The sequence below is a fragment of the Hypanus sabinus genome, chromosome 5 (genome assembly GCF_030144855.1).
Source record: "Hypanus sabinus isolate sHypSab1 chromosome 5, sHypSab1.hap1, whole genome shotgun sequence".
In the NCBI taxonomy this organism is placed as follows: Eukaryota; Metazoa; Chordata; class Chondrichthyes; order Myliobatiformes; family Dasyatidae; genus Hypanus; species Hypanus sabinus.
This window is the reverse complement of record NC_082710.1, coordinates 54,244,878-54,266,918: the sequence shown is the minus strand read 5'-3', so window position 1 is coordinate 54,266,918 and position 22,041 is coordinate 54,244,878. Positions and strand designations below refer to the sequence as shown.

Genomic DNA, 22,041 nt, shown 5'->3' with positions numbered 1-22,041 from the left:
AGGGAAGGCAGTGGATGTTGTCTACATGGACTTCAGTAAGGCCTTAGACAAGGTCCCGCATGGGAGGTTAGTTAGGAAGATTCAGTCGCTAGATATACATGGTGAGGTAGTAAATTGGATTAGACATTGGCTCAATGGGAGAAGTCAGAGAGTGGTAGTGGAGGATTGCTACTTTGAGTGGATGCCTGTGACTAGTGGTGTGCCACAGGGATCAGTGCTGTGTCCATTGTTATTTGTCACCTTTATCAATGATCTGGATGATAATGTGGTAAATTGGATCAGCAAATTTTCTGATGATACAAAGAATGGAAATGTAGTGGACCATGAGGAAGGTTTTCAAAGCTTGCACAGGGATCTGGACCAGCTGGAAAAATGGGCTAAAAATGGCAGATGGAGTTTAATACAGACAAGTGTGAGGTATTGCACTTTGGAAGGAAAAAACCAAGGCAGAACATACAAGGTAAATGGTAGGGCACTGAGGAGTGCAATAGAACAGGGGAATCTGGGAATACAGATAGAAAATTCCCTAAAGGTGGCGTCATTGGTAGATAGGATAGTAAAGAGAGCTTTTGGTACATTGGCCTTTATAAATCAAAGCATTGAGTAAGAGTTGGAATGTTATGGTGAGGTTGTATAAGGCATTGGTGAGGCCGAATTTGGAGTATTGTGTGCAGTTTTGGTCACCGAATTACAGGAAGGATATTAGTAAGGTTGAAAGAGTGCCCAGAAGGTTTACAAGGATGTTGACGGGACTTGAGAAACTGAGTTACCGAGGGAGGTTGAATAGGTGAGGACTTTATTCCCTGGAGCGTAGAAGAATGAGGGGAGACTTGATAGAGGTATATAAAATTATGATGGGTAGAGACAAGAGTGAATGCAAGCAGGCTTTTTCCACTGAGGCTAGTGGAGAAAAAAACCCAGAGGTCATGGGTTAAGGGTGAAGGGGGAAAAGTTTAAAGGGAACATGGGGGGGGGGGCTTTTTCACACACAGAGAGTGGTGGGAGTGTGGAATGAGCTGCCAGATGATGCGGTAAATGCAGGCTCACTTTTAACATTTAAGAAAAACTTGGACAGGTACATGGATGAGAGAGGGTATGGAGGGATATGGTCCAGGTGCAGGTCAGTGGGACTAGGCAGAAAAATGATTCAGCACAGCCAAGGAGGGCCAAAAGGCCTGTTTCTGTGCTGTAATGTTCTATGGTTCTATGACAAAGTACTATATAGAAAGCAGGCATTGCCAAACACAGCAGATTTCTATTAAGAGTAGGTCAATAAATTAGCAATATTTTTTGATTTTTAGTTGGTAAAGGAATAAAATAGATCATAGCAGTGGAAGAATTTCCATGCTATTTAAGTAATCTTATAGCTTTCCTTAAACTCAGCTGGTTAATGACCTTATCTGTACTTTCAACAGTGCATCATTCTTTTGATGCTGCAATGAACAGATAACCTTTAGGTTCTAGAAACATAGGGAATTTTCTGTAAGTGTTTTTTTTTAAAAAGAGCTTGCAGCCTACTCTGCCATTTGATTAAGACTGATAAAATCATGACCTTACCTCAAATATTCATCATTTCTCTATACTGTTTAATACCTTGGGCAATCAAAAAATCAGATACAGATTTAAAAATATTCCCACTAAGCATTATTTTAATCCTATTTTGGTTGTGCCACTTTCAGGTTGGTAAAAAGCTTACAGAAATATTCAGTCGATATAGCTCAGTAAGTCCTAGTCAATTCTTTGATATAGGGTAGTTGAAATATTTATTTAAAAAATTTATGACGTTGGTGGCAAATGAAAAATATAGTAATCATACCTTTATAGAACAGCTTTAATGTAATAAGTTATCCCAGTGTTTTTGCACAACAGTGAGCACTGCTACACAACATGAATAATTAGAGCAGCCTGTGTATCATCCTGAACTCAGGTGCTGTTTAGTGTAGAATTTGCACATTATCTCTGTGAGCATGTGCTGTTTCTAAAAAGTAAAAGGCTACTTAGTTATCTGACTACTGCAGGTTGAATGTCAAGAGAATCAGGTGCTGATGGGGATTTAAAAGAGAACATGCTCAGGAAAAAATAAGAGAAACACAAAAAAAAGGATTATTCTGTTGGGAGTCTGACATTAGCTCAATAGGCCAAAAGTTCAAAATGGAATATTATCTTATAAACATTTTCCTACTCTCTCCAACGACCTCCATTGCAACTTTGTGAACACCCCACTCATGACATTATGGATCAGAGAACTACAAATTCATGTTTGTGTTTCAACAGAATCCTACTTATTTTTGTCCACATCTATTTTTAAACTAAGAACAGTTAATTAAAACTGATGTCTGTATAAACATCCCCCCACCCGCATTACAAATACTGTCCATAAATAAACCCATGAATAGCTCTAGTTAGCTATCACATACAGTATGACCTGGATTTGCTACGCATCTTCTTCACTTCCTGTATCCCAGGTATGTCTGATAAGCATTCTTACAACTGGAAATGAAACTGAAGCCTGCACATTATCTAATGGAATCTTATTTATTCCTTACATTTTATTACAGAAGCCAATCTAAATTTAATGTTAATTCATACCAAGTCTCTTACGTTGTGTGTTGAAGTTCTTCAATCAAGTGAAACCAGCCATCAGGCAATACCTACCTTATGACCATTTAGGTAATGGAAACTCACACTTATAGAATTCATGCATCTCAAATTATTGGGTGGTGATTCATAATAAAATTTGTTCTCATGAATTTGTGAAAAATGTAAACAAATCAACAACCTCTCCCTGCCCCTTATTCATATTTCTAGATGCCCAAAAAAATGAAGCTACATTGCATTATAAAAAACATTATGGATTTTCTAGAAATGCAATCAATCCATCTTGCAGAAGTCACTTGTGTTGATTTACTTACTGTTCAGACTTTCAGTAAATTAAGTTCCAAGTCAAGTTTATTGCTTCAATTTTAAAATATAGACATGAGAGCAAATGTGAATCAGTAACTACTCCAGAAAAGTACATTCCCAGATGCTTGCAACTAACAACAGTTTTGGAAGAAAATCATAAGATTTAATAATTGCTTAAGTGTCACTTTTATTAATTACTTACACATCTTCCATGGGATGGATTCCAATAACCAACTGTCCCTTCAGAAGTTCTGATCATCACAGAATAATCACATTTTGTACATGTATTTCTCGTCATAAAAGAATCAACAAAGTCAACATTAAGTAAATAAACAGACCTGTGATCCTTCTAGATTGTACGTCTGAGCATTATGACATAACAGTGTTACATCCTTCTCCAGATCTCCGAGACTACGGTATTTATGGTTGCGAATACGGTCCTAGACAAATTCAACAGATTTGATGTACAGTTAAATTTCATATTTACAGTTCAAACTTCCAAAATCTGCCTTATTTTCATGGCATAATGAAAATTTCACTAATCCACCAGTGTCAATTTCTTCTTTTTCATATACTCTTGTAAGGCAGAATTTAATGCCAGTTATCGCTGACTCATGGGAATGAGACAACTGTAGAACAATGAAGTCAAGGTTTCCCAGAAGACCTAAATGAATCAGGTTGCATTTCATTTAAATTATATATAATGATCTGGTGGATTTCCCAGTAATGTCTTCAGAAACAATTTATTCAATTTAGTAGATTATTCAATCTTCCAGCTTGTCATGTTAAATCTTAGATTTTGGGTTATAACTACTTTTCCTCCCTCATTCTCTAGGGATTGAACACAAATATCCATTCATATATTATTTAATTAACTCTGGAAAAAGTCATTTGAACTGTAGCAGCTAATTTGTTGAAGGCATCCTCAGTGCTATCCGAAATTGAGAACTTAACTCAGCAACAATGCAGTTATCGACATTATATTTACAAATCAAAAGTTTGGAGGATTACTTGTAGACCAACTAACACAAATATGCTGGAGGAACACAGCACATCAGGCAGTATCTATGGAGGGGAATAAACAGTCAATGTTTCTGGCAAAAACCCTCCATCAGGACTGATGAATGGTGTCGGCCCAAAACATCGACTGCTTATTCCCTCCATAGATCCTACCTGAACTGCTGAGTTCTTCCAGGATTTTGTGTTGTTCTGGATTTCCAGCATCTGCCAAAGCCTTTGTGTTTATAACCTGTAGACAGAGTTGGTTATTTTATACTGTATATTGAAGTTAAAGAATTTGAGATGTGTTGTCCAAGAGACCTAAAGTTGTTGCAGTGTATCCACAGATAATCATGGCTTGCTTGAGGTGGAGGATGCATATATTTAAATTATAAACATGATGCTACTTGAAATAATTATGTCTTGGCAGAGGCTATGTTTCCTTAGCAGTGACCAAAACCCAGGTTAACTAGAGTATTCCATTACACCTCTGACTTCCATCAGCCTTTCTGGAGCAGAGTCCTTCAATGCCTTTGTAGCTACTGTATATATTTTGGTGGCCTGGTTAAGCATCCCATCTAGGATATTGATGCTGCTGTGTTTTGCCATGGTATAAAAGTTGAATGTCTTGAGAATTTAAGACTCTTGTAGCACAAATATCGCTTGTGATTTCACAGCTCAAGACAAAACACTATTTCGATCATGCTAAATGCTGGCAAGTACCCAACAGGATATGGAAGTGAAATCTACACAAACATGAGAACATGTTCTTCTGATCTATTGATACAAATCACTGAAGCTGAAATTGGACCTTGAATACTGTTGAGAACTCTTGTAGCAATGGCCTGGAGTTGAAAAGATTCAATTCCAACACACCCATCATTTTCGGTAATCCACCCCAAATTCAATTGGCTTCAATATTGAGGATTGCTGCTGTGCCATCAAGGACAGTCGCCTCATCTCTGGAGTTCAGTTATTTTGTCCACAACTGGATCAACGGTGTAATGAGGTCTACAAGCTGAGTGATTCTGGTGGAACCAAAACTTCAACCTTCAAATAAGAGAAGCACATCTGTTGATAATTGTGCAATGCTCATTTCCAGGGTCATGATCAGACATGAGCTGAGAAGTAGAATTCATTCCCATGCAGTGCCCGATAATGGCCAGGTTCAAACAAGAGACAGAAAAGCATTACCATTCTCTATTTCTTTCTATCAATGATGACTGGCTTCTATTTTAGTTGTTGTGAGTTCTGAGATCAATGTGGGAACTGTGTATTCTTTTACAAATGGGCAAGTGAGTTTTTTGTGAGATTCACTCCTACCACTTAAGCAGGGCTTCTACATTCTTTCAATGCTCGGGGTCACAATATCAGTATGAATGCTCTTGCTTCACTGTGGTCATGGGCAATGCACTCTCAAGATTCAATGTGGTTATTGCACATTTCCCTCCAAGGAGGCTCTGAGTATATTGTTGAATTTTTTCCTCTGGCTACCTAATAATTTCTTCATGCAACAAAATCACATTCATGAATTGAGTTCTGAACTCAATTCACGAATGTGATTTTGTTGCAGGAAGATATTATTAGGAAGTGGGTTTGGGTGCTGTGAAAAACGAGTGACCAGCGATCAGACTGAATAATTAAGACATCAGTGCTGAGGACATTTAGATGTTGGCTTACCTGCCCTTCTACAGACACCTACAATCAACATCTTGTGACTCACTACTGACTAGAATTAAAATGGTCAGGTAGGACAGAGGACATGTCTGATAAACACACTTGCCATTCCATCTGTACAAGTGCAGCTTCAAAGACACTGAATTAATTTAATACCATCCAGGGCTATGACCTCCACATTAGTCATCAACTTAAAAAGACATCCTTACCAAGACTTTCTGATAGTTACCCGTACCAACAGACTGGGGAGAAATAAGGTGAAATAGGGTTTTTCCTAATTTGGTTCACTCATTTGTCCTTAATGCCTAATAAATAATCCAGTGACCACATCCTTTGTTTTGGATTCTCCAGCCTGGGAAATACCTCTGCAGATATATTATCAATTGCTCGCAGAACCCTAAATGTTCCATAAAATAAACTCCAGTGAGTATAAGCCAGTTACTCTCTTGGTCTTCACAGGTATTCATCATTGTAGGATCTTGTACTTCACTGCCTTCAAATCTAGCATTTCCTTCCTTGGGTATAGAGACCAAAGTTGAAAACAGCACTGGTTATGATAATGATAAAGTGCACCCTAACCCCTTTTTGATAAAGGGTAACACACCATTGTGGTTTAATTACTCATTTTCATCTGGAGAAATGCAGTAGGCATCAAGTCTTCTTGCCCAAATTCAACCTGGTGCCATGACAACACAGTGACTAGATTCCATTTTGTAACTTCCCAGAGCTGCACTTTAACCCTGCAATGCTGTGTGGTGGTCTCAGATAAAGTATATCCAAGAAAATCAGTGTGAACCCTTGTGTAAGATTTTGATATTGTGACTGAATTAAGTTGGCTGTTAGTTGGCTAGTTTGTGGCAGGTTTGAATTGCTCCTGTTAATATACAATTTTTGAGTGGATAGAAAACGCAACTAATATTATTATCCAAGTTTTAAAAGATTATCTGGAGTATAAAATATGGTATTTCAACTTCTTTCTAGGAAAAGCATTTAATTAGCTACTTTGTTTACAGGGACACTTTAAATACTTTTTAAAAATATAGTTTGAAGTACTCAACTGAGTTTTCATTGATCTTCTTTACTTATAGGGCATAGGAAGATGAAGAAATGTTCAAAAATTGCATCTTTTAATTCATTAGAGCAAAATGGTGATTGAAGTCAGTTTAAGTTATGTGGTTATAATTAGTATTTAAAAACCAATTTATTGCAAGATGAAGAATGAAACAGAACAAATTTTACAGATCTGTTTATACCTTGATTTTTTTGAAATCCACAGGTTTTCGAATCAGCTCATAGTATTCGGGCAACTCCTTCCGTGATGGTAACTGGATGAAGACTTCACTCAGTTGTCGGTTCAAGCTATTTCAGGGCAAAGGTAGAACAGGTGATCAGTGCTACATCACCATCATTTTACAAGAAGTTCAAGTCAATTCAAATTCCATATGCCTATTTTTGATATTCATTTATATTTTTATAAAGCTATTACTACATTAAAATATCATTGTAAAAGCAATACTAAGCTTTCTTTTTGACTGAAAAGACAATTTGCCAAATACAATGCCCATATTGCAAAAAACATTGTACAGTAGATTCCAGTTAAGACATATTGAGACCAATACATTTTGGTCCAATTAAGCGGCAGCCCGAATTAGCAAAAGTTACATAGAAATAGCTTAAAAAAGTATAAAAAAGAGAAACTACCATTTAGTTGAGTAACAAAATTGTGTATTTATATACAAATTAGAACACTACTACTGTGACTACAATACTATAAAACTGTGTACAAGCTCCTAATAGTTACTGACTGAGGAATTCATCCAGTGTATAGTACTGTGTTCTTTTGACTGTAAATAAATAAAACCAGCACAGACACCTAGTGCAGATAATAGACTAATTTCATTGCCTTCCTGCATGAAGTAGTGTCAAAAATTACAGCCTTTTGGTGTCCATCAGTCCAAATGAATAACATAAGCACACACAAATAATGCAACTGTTCACTCTAAAGCAATGTCCCACATATTTTCCCAATTAGTTTTTGCTCTTTAAAAGTTGCCTCAGTTAACCATAATCCACTGCATATAGTGAAGACATACATTTTGAGCCTTTTTTTCATAATAGTTAACTATGGCTGCAATCTTCGATTATTATAAACAAAGGACTCATTACTGAAATACAACTGTAGTGAATTGTTAAAAAGAACCAATAACCGTGGAAAATCTAATACAAAGAATCAGGATATTTCTTACTCCTGTAACAACTGGAAAAATTGGCCCAAATTCTATACTAATACTACACATTCATCAACCCCAACATACATTTGTAGAGGCAGCCCGAAAAGAATACAAGCATAATTATTTTAATGTGGTTGTACATTGCAACAATATTCACCTGTCTCTTAACATTTTGTAAGATAAAAGGAAATGAAAAAAATTAGTTGACCATTGAAATGAGTGTGCACTATATTTTAAACTGCATATGACACCTGACATCTGTTCTTTGTTGCTAAGTAGCAGAATATAGTTGAAGATAGTACGGGGAAACCACAGTTAATAATGCATATATGGGAAGAGAAGTAATTGCTGTTAGTTCTCTAGCAATAAATAAATAAAATCAGATAAATGCAGTCTCAAATACTGTTACAATAGCAGCACCTAAACATGAATATTTGACAAAAGGATGTGATTCGTTTAAATTGATATCATGGGTGGCATAGACTGTAAGCCAAAGTGTCAGTGGCCATGTTCCATATTCTACATTCGTCGACTTGGACAACAGAAGGCAATACAATTTAAATACACATAAATTAGAAATGTTGCCAATGCAAATAGGGCTAGGTACAGATCAATGATTTATCATTCAGGAGTTTGGGGTTTAGTAAACGGTTCTAAATGGTTCCAATGAGTAAATTTATGTGAGGAGACACTCACATCAGGAAGAATCACTGCTTTGATTTCATATAATATAAAATAGGCAGTCAGAATTGAAAAGAGCTGCTATTTAATTGTCTTGGCACTGGAGAGATGACCAGTAACTCAATACCCAGCTGATAGGAATGGACTTCAATGTTGAACCTTTGAACATCCTAAACTGAGCATTACTTTTCTCCCATTTGACACCAGACTAGGACTATCATTGAAATGGATTTGAACACTTTAAACAATAATTTTAAGTGTGATATGTTGTGTTGAAAGTTCTCACTGCCTCATCAGTAATTAGGAAGTCAGACATCGTTTTATTTCCTCATTGTTAAACCATTCAAGACTGGTTTGGTTAACAAACCTTGTCTCAAGGACAAACCTTACATCTTTATGAAAAAGCTATTATGATTTTATGCACTTCTTTTACAATTCCAATGGTTCTGATGTTGGTTTAACATTTTAAGAGTTTCATCATAACACTTCCGATATTGGACAGTTGGATGAAATTGCTGAAATACAGATCTTAATGCCTAGAGTTGGACTAATGCAATGGAACTGCAAATGAAATACTTGATTGGGAAGGCAAGGATGAAAATGTCCAACTCATTTTACCTGTCTCTGTAGTTTATAACTGTATCAATGATTGCATTCATCTGCTTGGTTATCCTAGGTGGATTTGGAGACAGTTTTTCTGCTGGAGGTCTGCCTCTCTTTTTCTTCTTTTTTCCATCCTCCTTTGATGAATCTTTATCCACATTTCTTCTGCGTTTCCTAGCTTTCTTCTGACGTATTTCCTCTTCCATTTCTTCTAAATTGCCATCTTCAATTGCCTAGGAAGTTAAAATCCCAGTTTTAAATTTTAGATTTAAGTATATTGAATATCCATTAATGTCAAACTACAAATAATATTTGATCCTTTAATGCCTGCTGTAAATAGAAATGACAAATTTAATTTACCTACCCTGCATTTATAAACTCCATATCCCTGAACCCATGCAGGAAGCACAAACCAGAAATACAGATTCTTCATGCTCTAAATATATAATTACCTAGTTCTTCATAAAGCTTCTGATAATTTCAGCTTAAAAGGTAATTAATTTACTTCTTAAAAAAAAAATACTTTTAGTTATTGAGCTGTATAGTGGGAAAATTATCAGTTACGCTATACCTCCCAGAGGTCAGTTTTTTGGTTTAAGCAAGGTTTATTGAAAACTCCTACATCTCTTCAATTTTTTTTACCCCAAATCAAAGATATCTGATTCTCACATGACCCAAAGCAGTTTTTCCCTTTATTGTTTGAATCCCACATTTGCTAAGGGCTTAAAGCAGATTTGAATCATTCTCAGAAACTAATTTTCACCTTCAACAATTACCTGGATTACCCCACAGAAAAACTGCATTTGGTCAGCTGAGAAAATTTTGGTGGGATGTTCCAAAATTTACAATACAGAGTGATAAATGTGAAAAGCTTCAAAAGTCTTCACAGGAAAGCTCTAAAACAGAACTAGATACTGATCAAAGAAAATATGAAAAAGAAATAACAGCGAAACTGGCATTTTAATGCCATTACAGATATCTGGTCAAAGACTTAAGTCAGGACCATCCCCTCAAGGCAGACAAACAACCAATATGCAAAAGGCAACAAACTGCGAATACAAAAGACAAAAAAAAGGTAATTGCAAATAAATAAGCAATAAATAGTGAGCACATGAGATGAAGAGTTCTTGAAAGTGAGTCAATAGGTTGTGGGAACAATTAAGGGATGGGGAAAGTGAAGTTGAATTAAGTTATTCTACTGGTTCAAGAGCCTGATTGTTGAAGGGTAATAACTGTTCCTGACCTGGCAGTGTAGATGTGTTCAATGGTGGGGAAGGCTTTACCTGTGATGGACTGGGCAGTATCCACTACTTTTTGTAGGAGTTTCTGTTCAGGGGCATTGGTGTTTCCATACCAGGCTGTGATACAACCAGTCAATATACTCTCCAGCACATGTCTAAAGAAGTTTGTCAAATTATTAGATTCAGCATGACATCTTCAAAAACTTCTAAGGAAGTAGAGGGTCTGCCATGCTTTCTTCATAATTGCATTTACATGTTGGGCCCAGGACAGGTCCCCTGATATGATAACACCAAGGAATTTAATGTTGCGACCTTCTCCACTGATATCCCGATGAGGGCTGACTCATGGACCTCTGGTTTCCTCCTCCTGAAGTAAATAATCACCTTAGTCTTGCTGGCATTGAGTGAAGCTGTTGCTGTGGCAGCACTCAAACAGATTTTCAATCTCCCTCCTATATACTGATTCATCACCACCTTTGATTTGGCCAATGATAGTGGTCGTGTCAGCAAGCTTAAATATGGCATTGGAGCTGTGCTTAGCCACAGTCATAAGTGTAATGCAAGTAGAGCAGTGGGGTAAGCACACAAGACAAATTGCAAATAAAAACAAATAACTAAGTAAATAAAGCTGGGAATATGATTTGTAGAGTTCTTAAAAATTATAGGTTGTGGAATCAGTTCAGAGTTGAGGTGAGAGAAGTTATCCACACTGGTTCAAAAGCCGGATGACTGAAGGGTATTAATGGTTCCTGAAACTGGTGGTATGGGACCCAAGGCTCCTGCACCTCTTTCCTGACTCCAGCAGTGAGGGGAGAGGATAGCCTGAATCATGGGTGTGGGGGGGGGGGGGGTCCTGTTGATGGATGCAGTGCTTCTTGCAGATGTGCTCAATAGAGGGAAGGACTTTCCCCTTGATGGACTAGGCTGTATCCACCATTTCTGTCGGCTTTTCCATACCAGGCACTGATGCGACCAGTCAGAATACTGTCTACTTGCATCTATGGAAGTTTGTCAAGAGTTTTACATGGCATGCAGAATCTGCACAAACTTCTGGGAAAGCAGAGGCTCCGTCATGCCTTCTTTGTAAGTGCACTTGCACGCTGGAACCAGGAGCAAACCTCTGATATGATAAAGCCAAGGAAGTTAAAGTTACTGACTGCCTCTGATCCCTTAATTCATCACTATCTTTTGTTATCTGTGAAGTTATACATGGTTTTGGAACTGTACTTAACCACACAGTCATAACTATAAAGCAAGTAGGCATGTGAGAAAATCACGGATCCAGTTACTCAGAGATGTTCCAAGCTAAGTGAAGAGTAAATGAAATGGCATCTGCTGTTGACCTGTTGGGATGGTAGGCAAATTAGAGTGGAGGACAACTCAAACACAACTTGATATGACTTCTAAAAGCATTTCATCACAGTGGATTCAAGTGCTACCAGATGATATTTATTGAGGCAGGTTACCATGTTCTTCTTGGGCACCGGTATAATTAAAGCCTACTCAGACTGCCAAAGCAAGAGGTTAAAGATGCCAGTAAACACTCCAGCCAGTTGATTAGCACAGGTCTTCCATTATCAGCTAGGTACATTGTCTGGGCAGATGCTTTCCAAGTGTTCATCCTCTTGAAGGAGGCTCTTACATCGACCTCAGAGACCAAAGCACCTTCAGGAACTCCCAGCAGCCCCCAACAACCCCGTGACTTCAACGTTCGGTGTCAAAGCAAGTGTAAAAGGTATTGAGCTCATCCGGGGTGAAACTGTGTTGTCATTTACGTTGCTTGTTTTGCTTTGACATTCAAGCCCTGCTACAGCTGTCGAGCATTCTTCTGTGATTGAAGTTTTGTCTGGAACTACCACTTTCCATGTCATACTTTCTGGATGTCACACTTGGACCTCTTGTACTTCCCTAGGTCTCCAGTCTTGAACACCAACCTAGCCCTCAGCAGACTGCAGATCTAATAGTCAATATAGAGCTGCTGATTGGGAACAACTATGAATGATTCTGTGGGAACACAGATGCCCATGAGTGTCTCTATAAAATCTGTCACAAATGTGGCATATTCATTCAGGTCCCCTGATTAATCCTTGAAAATGGCCCAGTCCACTGACTCGAAGCTATGCCATAGCCACTCAAAAGGTTCAGGAGTTCATTTATTATTAGAGTATGTGTACAATATAACCTGATATTGGCACTTCACAGACATCCACAGAACAAGAAACCCCATAGAATGAATGATAGAAACACCGAAGTCCTGAAGACCCCACTCTCTCTTATGACCACTTCTTTGTTGTCCTTACTTCTGATGCTTTGCTCTTTAATCTCTGCCTGTATGCAAGTAGGAAGATAGCTGAATGATCAGACTTCCTGAAATGTGGTCTAGGGATGGTAGTGTAGAAGTGGTTGAGGATGTTAGGTCTTCTTTTGCTGCAGATGATGTGCTGATGGTAACTGGGCAGAGATTTCTTCAAACTAGCCCAACTGAAGTCCCTGGCAAGAATGTGCAAAACATCAGGTAGGGTTTTTCTTGTTAATCATAGCACTCAATACATTGAGTGCTTGCTAACATCTGCCTTTGGCGGTATTGTAAACTACAGTTAGGATCATGACAGGGAACTCTCTTGGTATATAGAACAGCCAATCTTTAATCATTAGAGGTTCCAGATTGGGAGAACAAGAATGAGACAAGACCACTACACCTGAGCACCATGATGAGTTTACCATGAAGTGGAGCTTGGGTGTCCAGCATGTCAAAGGTGAGCCACGTCTTAATGAAATAGAACACAGCAATCCCTCATTTCCTTCTGATACAGCAACCTTGCCCTCAAGTCTTCTATCTTGTTCTCCAGTGACTATACATTAGCCAGCAATATGCTAGGGTGAGGTTGCTGTATACTCTGTTGCTTTAGTCTGGCATGAAGTCTTACCTGGCACTTTCTTCCAGTGACAGCTGACTTTCAAGCTGCTTACCTGCATTCCTGAGTCCAGTTCGACAAGTCCTTATGAAATTGTAAAATTGCTTGCGTTTAGACTGTTTGCTGTATATCACCAGTGCTATCTTACTCAACCTTTAGTGAATTAGACAGCACAGGATTTCTAGCCTCTGATCTGCTCTGTAGCCATGTAAATGGCTATTCAGATTAGTTTCTGGTCAATGGTTTATTAGTAGTGGGTGATTCAGTGATAGAAACATAGAAAATAGGTGCAGTAGGCCATTCGGCCCTACGAGCCTACACCACCATTCAGTATGGTCATGGCTGATCATCCAACTCAGAACCCCGTACCTGCTTTCTCTCCATACCCCCTGATCCCCTTAGCCATAAGGGCTATATCTAACTTATAACTTAAATGGTAATACCATTTACTGTCATGAATTGATAGCTGAATTTTCTTTTGTTTGATATTATCAGTCTGGCACTTGTGTGATAGGAGTATTACTAGCCACCTATCAGACACAGCTTAGATATTGTCCAGGTCTCGCTGTGACTGAGGCATGGACTATTTCATTAATTTGAGGAGTTGAGAAAGGTTGTGTAATCATTCTAACATTTTGCAATCAGCAACAAACACTCCTATTTCTGAACTTATGAATAAAGGTCCTCGATGAAGCAGCTAAAGACACTAGCCCGAAGAACACCTGCAGATGTGTCCTGTGACTGACATGATTCATTTCAAACTACTTTAACCATCTTTCTTTGCGCTAGTTATGATTCCTGTGGTCCTGTGTGGAGCAAGGCTGTAACAAAGTCAGGAGCCAAGTAATTTTAGTGGAATTCAAACTGAGCTTCTGTGACAAGATAGTTGCCTAGAAAGCGCCATTTGATAACATCACTGATGATCGTGATGATTGGGAACACTCTAATTGCATTGTTAATTCTCTAAGTTGGATTTGTCATGCTTCTTGCAAGCAGAACAAAACTGTGTAATTTTCAGCATTACCAGATAGATGTACCTGTACTGACACAACTTGGTCAACAACACGTCAAGTTCTGAAGTACAGGTATTCAGTACTATTGCAGGAGCACTGTGGCTACGGAATGAGGTTTTTTGGCAGAAATGAAGACAGTGGGTCAATCTTCCCAATATTTGAGTGTATTACTGTTCACCTGGTGCAAGATGCTGAATAAGTGAAAGCCAATATAATGATCATGGAAAACTCCAGTTAATCCAGCCTTTCAGGTTAATGTTATCAGCTTATATGTGGAATCTAACGGATTTTCCAAGGATATGCCAAAGAGATCACATAGTTTTTCATCTAGAAGGCCAAGGACTAATTTTTGCAATTTCAAAAATAATGGTTTAGAAATGGGCAGAGAAGTCATTGCAGGAAATATTTGCTTTAATTTAACCATATGAATTACAAAACATGCTCAAAAAAGTCACCTCTAGAAGTTAACAAAGATCTATTCCAACTTTCAAATCCTCAAGGATAAAATTAAAATCTAAGTAAGGCAAGTGTAATACAATAGCTGCTTTAGCACTGCTGCATAGCAGCTAGCTTAACACTCGGTCAGTGATCTGGGTTCAATTGCTGCCATAGCTTGTAAGGAGTTTGCACAGTCTCCCTGTGATTGAGTTTCTTCTGGGTGCTCGTTTCTCCCACATTCCAAAGTAAGCTGTGGCCATCTAGGTTGGCACTGGAAGTACGGTGACACTTGTGCGCTAGCCCCAGCACATCCTTGGACTGTATTGGTTATTGACACAAATCATGCATTTCACCGTATTTTTCAATGTACATGTGATAAATAAAGCAAATTTTAAAATCTTTCTGTTTTACAAACAATGATTCTTTGAACTATACAAATACACCAAGCAATAATTGTTACCTACCCTTAGCCACTGTTTTTCTGTAAGGGCATCACTGTAGTCCACATCCCTGCGCATGCGTGAACCTCTCCCAAACATCTTCTCCTCCTCCTCTTCACAGGTCAACCTTTCAACTTCTGCATCATCTTTGACAATCCATGATGGCAAATCATCTTCCTCCATCAGTCTTGGCTTGCGTTTTGGATTCCGTGCGTCTTCTCTTCGCCGCTCTAGATCCATGCGCTAAGAAGGTAGAAGGTGTTGACATGGTAATATCATGCCTTTATAATCACAGTACATTTATTATGAATTAAATAAAAACATTAGTTGATGCATATAATGCTTTAGGATGAGGCATAAGTCTGTCAGGAGGATAGTCACTGACAAATAAATTGTAACTTTATTCCTCCTATCAAATTGCTACTAATTTACAAACAAGAAATTTTACACTAGGTGTAAGTATTAAAACTAGAGCTGTGGTAAATTTGAAGGGAAGAATGAAAAATGAAGAAAATGGCCTACTTTCTCTATTCCTTGAAACATACCATATTTGGAGTTAAATACTTCTGCATACATTTTTTGTTCTTCAACATGCATTTGATTCACATTGATTGGTTAAAACCAATTCTTCTGGACACCAATTTAGAAGCAGCCAAACTTTGTTTTGAAGTCACTAAATTGAAATGGCACCACTTTTGGGAGGAAATAGACTCATTTTTGTTGTGTTGTATGCAAACATGTAAATTTAGTTCAGATGTATCAGTATGTTTTAAGCTGTTTTAAAGATTGATGGGATGTAGACTTGCATTACATTGACATAAGCAAAACTGGTTCAGTTGCATCAATTTCACAATAGAATCAAATAGAGCTAAAACAATAAGAAATTCCAAAAGCATACCAAGGTGTTTTGTTAAAAATATAAGTAAATTAATCATGACAGTTCTCTGAACCTTGCGTACCATTCATATCTGAATCTATGTAATCTCCCAACTAATAGACAAGGGCATATTGGATAAGGAAGTTAACAAAATAGCTGCCAGAAACGGAATAATTAATGACTCATTGAGGAGATTACAGTGATGTGTCGTTGGCAATTTTCAATGTACAATATTTCACTAGTGCCCTTTAGGGAAGCAGACTGGCCTAATTCTGCTCCCATGTCTTATGGAATGAAACTTAGCAGCCTTTTCTAATCTCGTCTATATGTGATGTCAAACCTCCCAACAGTTTTTTCCTAACTGTCTTCTCAAGCAGGGGCAATTAGGGATGGATAATAAATGACAACTCTGTTGGGGATATATTTTTTTCCATTTTTTGAATGCATATTTGGAAATTCTTCCCCGTTCTACATATTAATGCTACAAACTCCAGCAAAATTTTAAAGAAACATAGCACATTCTAGAACAGGAAAATGTGACCATAATGGAATTAAGTAAAATTGTAAAATTCTAGGTTCTTCAACAACATGTTTATACTTCTGAACACCATTGACGGAAGGATTCTGGTTAATTGGGCCATCAGGTTTTCAGGCGAGCCACTATTTGGGACAACTCTTAAAGAACTAAAACTAATTGAGAAAATAACTGGGATTCCTTTTGGGGATGCAAAAAAAAAAATGGGAGTGAAAATGAAATGATTTCACTACTTCAGCAAGTTAGGAATTATGAAAAATTTGAAGGTATCCACAATGAAAGTAAAGATTTGGAGGATGCAATCACCAAAAGCATTACATGAAGGGAGTGCATTATCTGCACTAGGTGTCTGCACTGATCCTGTTCATCTACAGTCAACCAAAAGAACATGGTAGAATACAATTCCTCCTTCAATAACTACTAGGAACTAATACAGCTTTATAGTACTGTAGTGTTCTAATTTGTTCTGTATTTCATTTAAATACATAATTTGTTACTCAGCTAAAATTAGTTTGTGTTTTTATACCTTTTTAACTATTTTCATGAAACTTCAGCTAATTGGGGCAGCCCAATGTACTGGTCCCGATGTGTCCAATTAACCACAATCCACTGCATCTGCAGATATATTTTGACATGAATGCCTCCAATCGCGTGTGCCTCAAAAAGCTCTCGCAACTATGTCCAGCTCTTGCCCTTCACGTGTCTTACTACTAAGTCCAGTGGAACAGTTTTTACTGAAAGGAGAAGGGTCAAAGGCAGGTTACTGGCACCTTAAAATCAGTCACTTTGGGCTGATGGGGCTCATCAGCCTTGGTGGGTAGCTTAATTAGAAGAAGGAAAACTTTGATCTCAAATCTCTGCTGCCTTGTGGCAACACCCACTAAAGGGGAAGGCTTCAGGGGTAAACCACGAGGGAAAATTCTGGAGCTGGCATACCTTGGAGCATAAGACAGTCCTACATTGAGTTTAATGCCGACCAGCAACTTCTGCTACACTGCTAGTGCCAAACTGTACCAGTCTCTGCCATTTCTTATCAGATGCACGGAGACGGGGAGCTTGCTCTCCACATTGTACTGTACTAGCTTGCATATCCAGACAGCTGGGACACAATATCCATGGTCAACCCTAACCAATGGAGGCCTCATTCTGTTACGGAATCATAGAGGAATACAGCACAATATCAGGCCACATGGCCCAACTTGTCCATGTCAATGAAGGTGCCCACCTAATCTAGTCACATTAGCTTATTTTGGATCTGTATCTCTCTAAACCCTTCCTATCCATATACTTAACAAATGTCTTTTAATTTTTTTAAATTTTTACCCATCTCAACATTTTCTATGGCAATCCATTCCATATACAGTACATACTACCTACTGTGTGCAGTTGCCACCCCTCAGTTCCCTGTTAAATCCTTCCTTTCTCACCTTAAATCCAAGCCCTAGAGCTTCTGGTTCCTTTTCCTGGAGAGTTGGGGGAGGGGCAGACGACCAAATGCATTCATAGCATCTAAGACTCATGATTTTCTACACTTTTATAAGATTATACCTCAGATTCCTATGCTCCAAGGAATAAAACCATAATCTGCCCAATTTCTCCCTAAAACTCAGGTTCGCAAATCCTGGCAACATTCTCACAAATATATTTTTAAGGTCTTTTTCAGCTGAATGATAGCAATTCTATAAACGAGGTGGCCAAAATTGTGCAATATGCTCCAAGTATGGCCACACCAATGTCTTGTACAATGCATCAAAACATCCCAACTTGTATGCATGAAAATTAAAAATAACTAACTTCAGATGTAATTCAGATTCAGTTTATCATCATTTAAGAACCACAAATGCAATGCAGTTAAAAAATGAGACAACGTTCCTCCAGAATGGTATCAACAAAGCACATGACAAAATAGACTACCCCAGAAAATCCACGTAACGTTTGGCATGCACTTACCATGAATAATTCAAATTCTTCTTCATTTCGAGCAATCATCTGATTCAGAGTCTCATCATCTGGAACTTCATCTTCTTCCTGCAAATCAAGAGGGCAATATGGCAACTGAATATTGTTTTAGCAATTGCGTACCATAACTAAAATCATTCCAATTTTTGAAAGAACATTTTTAATGGTAGATGGTCATATCAGCATTTCTCTTCCAAGGTTTTTTTTTCCAAAGTTGTTTTACTCCCCCCTCCAATTGTACTTTAAGTGAAGGAACATGCAATTTAAGAGGCTAGGGCCACTCCACACTAATGAGTCCAGAAACAGGGATAGGATAAACAAGATTAGGACACTGCTGTGCCTTAGATCACAGAATCTTCAGTAAGAATTATGTATAGCACAGAAAATTAGATACCAGAATGCAAATACATTTGAAGTCTATGATTTATGAAAAGGTTAAAATAGTGATGCCCATCTAATTTAATGTAATATCTGAACCAATTGCAGCAACAAGATAAGTATTGGGAACATTAAGTAATTTAGCTAGGTATCAACACTTTAAAACAACTGGATGTTGTCAAATGCAAGTTTTCTTATGCACATGATTGTGCATGACACAAAAGTATTTTTATACTGGCTCAGTCCAATTGACAACTTCTGATAAATTATACACAACATTCTGAGCACACACTAGGATTCATCGATATCTGAAGACCTGCTGCTGCAACTTTAAAATTACATCATGACATGGACACACATCAGACCACTGAATTGTGGAAATGATTATCTGTATGTCAGGCATGGGAGTTCAGTTTCTGGAAAATTTCTCAATTCTGGTTTGGCAAGTATACTATTAGATTTTCAGAAATTTCCCATAATCCTTCAACACAAACACACATCAAATTGGTGGGAATGAGATGTATTGCCAAGCTACAGCAAGAAATCCTGAAACTTTCTCATATGGATATACAGCATGCAGTTTAGGAAGCTTAAAGAGACTGCACCGAGTAAAATTAAAATTATACAGCACGTGAAAAAAGAAGAAAATTGCTGGACAAGACCAGAGATGTGCAAGATTGTGCCTTCTCCTCCATAGCTTCTTCAGTGTTCAACTAGGGCTCCAGGGTGTGCCACATATGCAGACAGCACCAAGTGAGATATTTTAATTTAGGCAACAAAGATTACAGACTTTATATTGGGCATATTTTACTCAATAGTCTCATACCAGAAAATAAAGATTATACACCCTCGAAACCAAGTTAAACATTCCTAGAATGTTTCTAGTACCAAGTGATTTCTGTGCAGCTTTAGTTTTCCAGCATGATTATCACAAATATTCCCCCCCAATTTTGTTAAATACAAGTTTGTCAAAAATTAAGCAAAGAGAACGAGATTGCAAAATCTAAATTGTCATTATGATAGCAATCTGTACAAAGCTGAGGCAAAACTTAAAACTTATGTTAGAAGGCAAACTGCTGGTAGCAATACAATTCTTCAAACAATCCAAATAACTTGGAAGAAAGGGCTTCAAATTTTACCAAAACTTAGTTTTCAAACTCAATGAATACAATGGAAATAAACTATTCAAGAAGAAATGTAAAACAAAACATACATCATGACATTCAACAGAATTGTTTTGCTAATTAGCGGTATTATTAAAATCAACTTGAGTGAAGTCAAAGTTATCTCTCCATTCAAAAACAGAATTGTTAAAAGAGCTCTGGCACTCAAGAAGCATCTGTGGAATGACAAACCAGTCAGCCATCCTTCCTTAGAACTGAGGACCTGAACTGCTGGCTGGCTTCCGTTTCCCCGATGCTGATTGAATGCCGAGTTCTTAAAGCATTTCTATTGTTTCAGATTCCAGCTTCTGCAATTTTATTTGTTTACCATTGGCTCTCAATTCCTTTCTTTATCCTACCTTGATATGTCTCTAGTCCATAGAATTAAAACATGGCAGGGTAAGCCTTCATTAAACTATCAATTATGTCAGAAATGATAGTCAACATACTTATGTCACACAATTAACAAAATTCATCATGTTTGCAAACCAACAAAGGTCTCAGATCACCCATGAAACAAATCAGAATATGGAGTACAGGATAATCATCTATATTGGAGAAGACATCTTTTCACACAGAAATTACCAGAATGCAAAAAAACTAAAAACAGGCAGAGTTCAAACTTCTGCCAACTCGACTGGTTACTATGCAACCTGTACTAGTCAAAATATTGTTTTTAAAGAAAGCTTGATCCTAATGATGCTGTTCCACAAGTCAATTTTACACCACTTATAATACAAGTATCACAAAGTCCATATTTTCTTTTATATTTCCAGAAAACAAAAATTCAACATGACTGAGTCAATGCAAAGTGATCACCTAGGAAGCTCATTACTCACACCTCCACACCACTGTCTTTTCCCCAGCCTTAGCCACTGATATATTCTGAAATTAAAACTTCTTTGGTTGTTTACTGGCTAAATAGTACTTAGTGGAGTGCATAGCCAAACAGATTAGCAGGAGTTCAGCTGATCTACAATGCAGAAAATTTTGATACTACAGTCAGCTTTACCCTGGGCAGAGTTGAGGCAAGGTTCCCACTCGAAAGTGCTATCCCATGAGAAATTTTGAATACTGATTGGTGAGAAGAATGGAAAGGCATGGAGGAAAAAACATCACCGTGCTCAAGTAATATTCCCTGCTCATTCAATAACTTGTCAACTGCGTCCACATTCACATAGGAAAAGTGGCCACGTAAGCAAGATCCCAGAGGGCTGATGATGCAGATGGAACTATATGCAAGCAACAGTCAGCACATTGAGGGTACAGGTAATAACATCAGTTATAATTTAGAACAAAGCTTTTAAATATCATTTTTGGTTAAATAGTAAGTGAAAATAAAAGGGGAGGAGATGAAGCACGTATCAAATCACACATACATGCAAACACATAGTAATTAGGGCATCCTTGCAGAATTTAACACAATTATTATGTGTCAGAGGTTCTTTAAATTTGCTGGTCTATTTCATTAGTTACAATGGCACCTCATTAGTGTGGGTGACCTATAAATTTTCTCGATAATTAACATTTTTTAAAATTTGTGCATTTCCAATTAATGACAGATAGTCAACTTTATTGGACATTGTTGGTAAGCATCAAGACTCTCACTAGATCAAAAATTGTGCTGTACCAGAATTTGCAAAGTTTAGATTGAACTGTTGCATTAAAAATTACAATAAAAAATAAACAGCACAATTCAAATGGTTACATGCTTGCATGTTTTTGTTTTATTTATTTAAACACCTCAATTCCTCCCAGGATGAAATAAATACAGTGGATTCTGTTTAATTGGGCAATTGATTAACTGGGGCAGCCAATTATTTGTGAAAATTGCTGGGATTCCCCTTGTTTATTTTTCATACTATACTGCTTAATCGGGACAGGAGACTGTTACTGAACAGCTTCCAACCAGGGTCAGTTCGCACTTAGTAGCCTGTAGACACAACACTGTGCTCTGAACGAACAATTTTTGAATAGCATCAGTTGA

At 37.6% G+C, this 22,041-nt stretch overlaps 1 protein-coding gene across 4 annotated transcripts in view; it reads right to left on the bottom strand.

The window, feature by feature from the left end:
* The window catches only part of smarca2 (SWI/SNF related, matrix associated, actin dependent regulator of chromatin, subfamily a, member 2), a 118,606-nt gene that overhangs the window by 10,850 nt on the left and 85,715 nt on the right, over positions 1 to 22,041 (bottom strand). For all 4 annotated transcript variants that reach the window (XM_059969959.1, XM_059969960.1, XM_059969958.1 and 1 more), the window contains 5 exons: positions 18,505 to 18,582; positions 15,167 to 15,385; positions 9,111 to 9,328; positions 6,834 to 6,939; positions 3,243 to 3,344 (listed from right to left, as the gene is read on the bottom strand). In XM_059969959.1, coding sequence (XP_059825942.1) covers positions 3,243 to 3,344; positions 6,834 to 6,939; positions 9,111 to 9,328; positions 15,167 to 15,385; positions 18,505 to 18,582 — 723 coding nt within the window. The remainder of the gene's footprint in view (positions 1 to 3,242; positions 3,345 to 6,833; positions 6,940 to 9,110; positions 9,329 to 15,166; positions 15,386 to 18,504; positions 18,583 to 22,041) is intronic.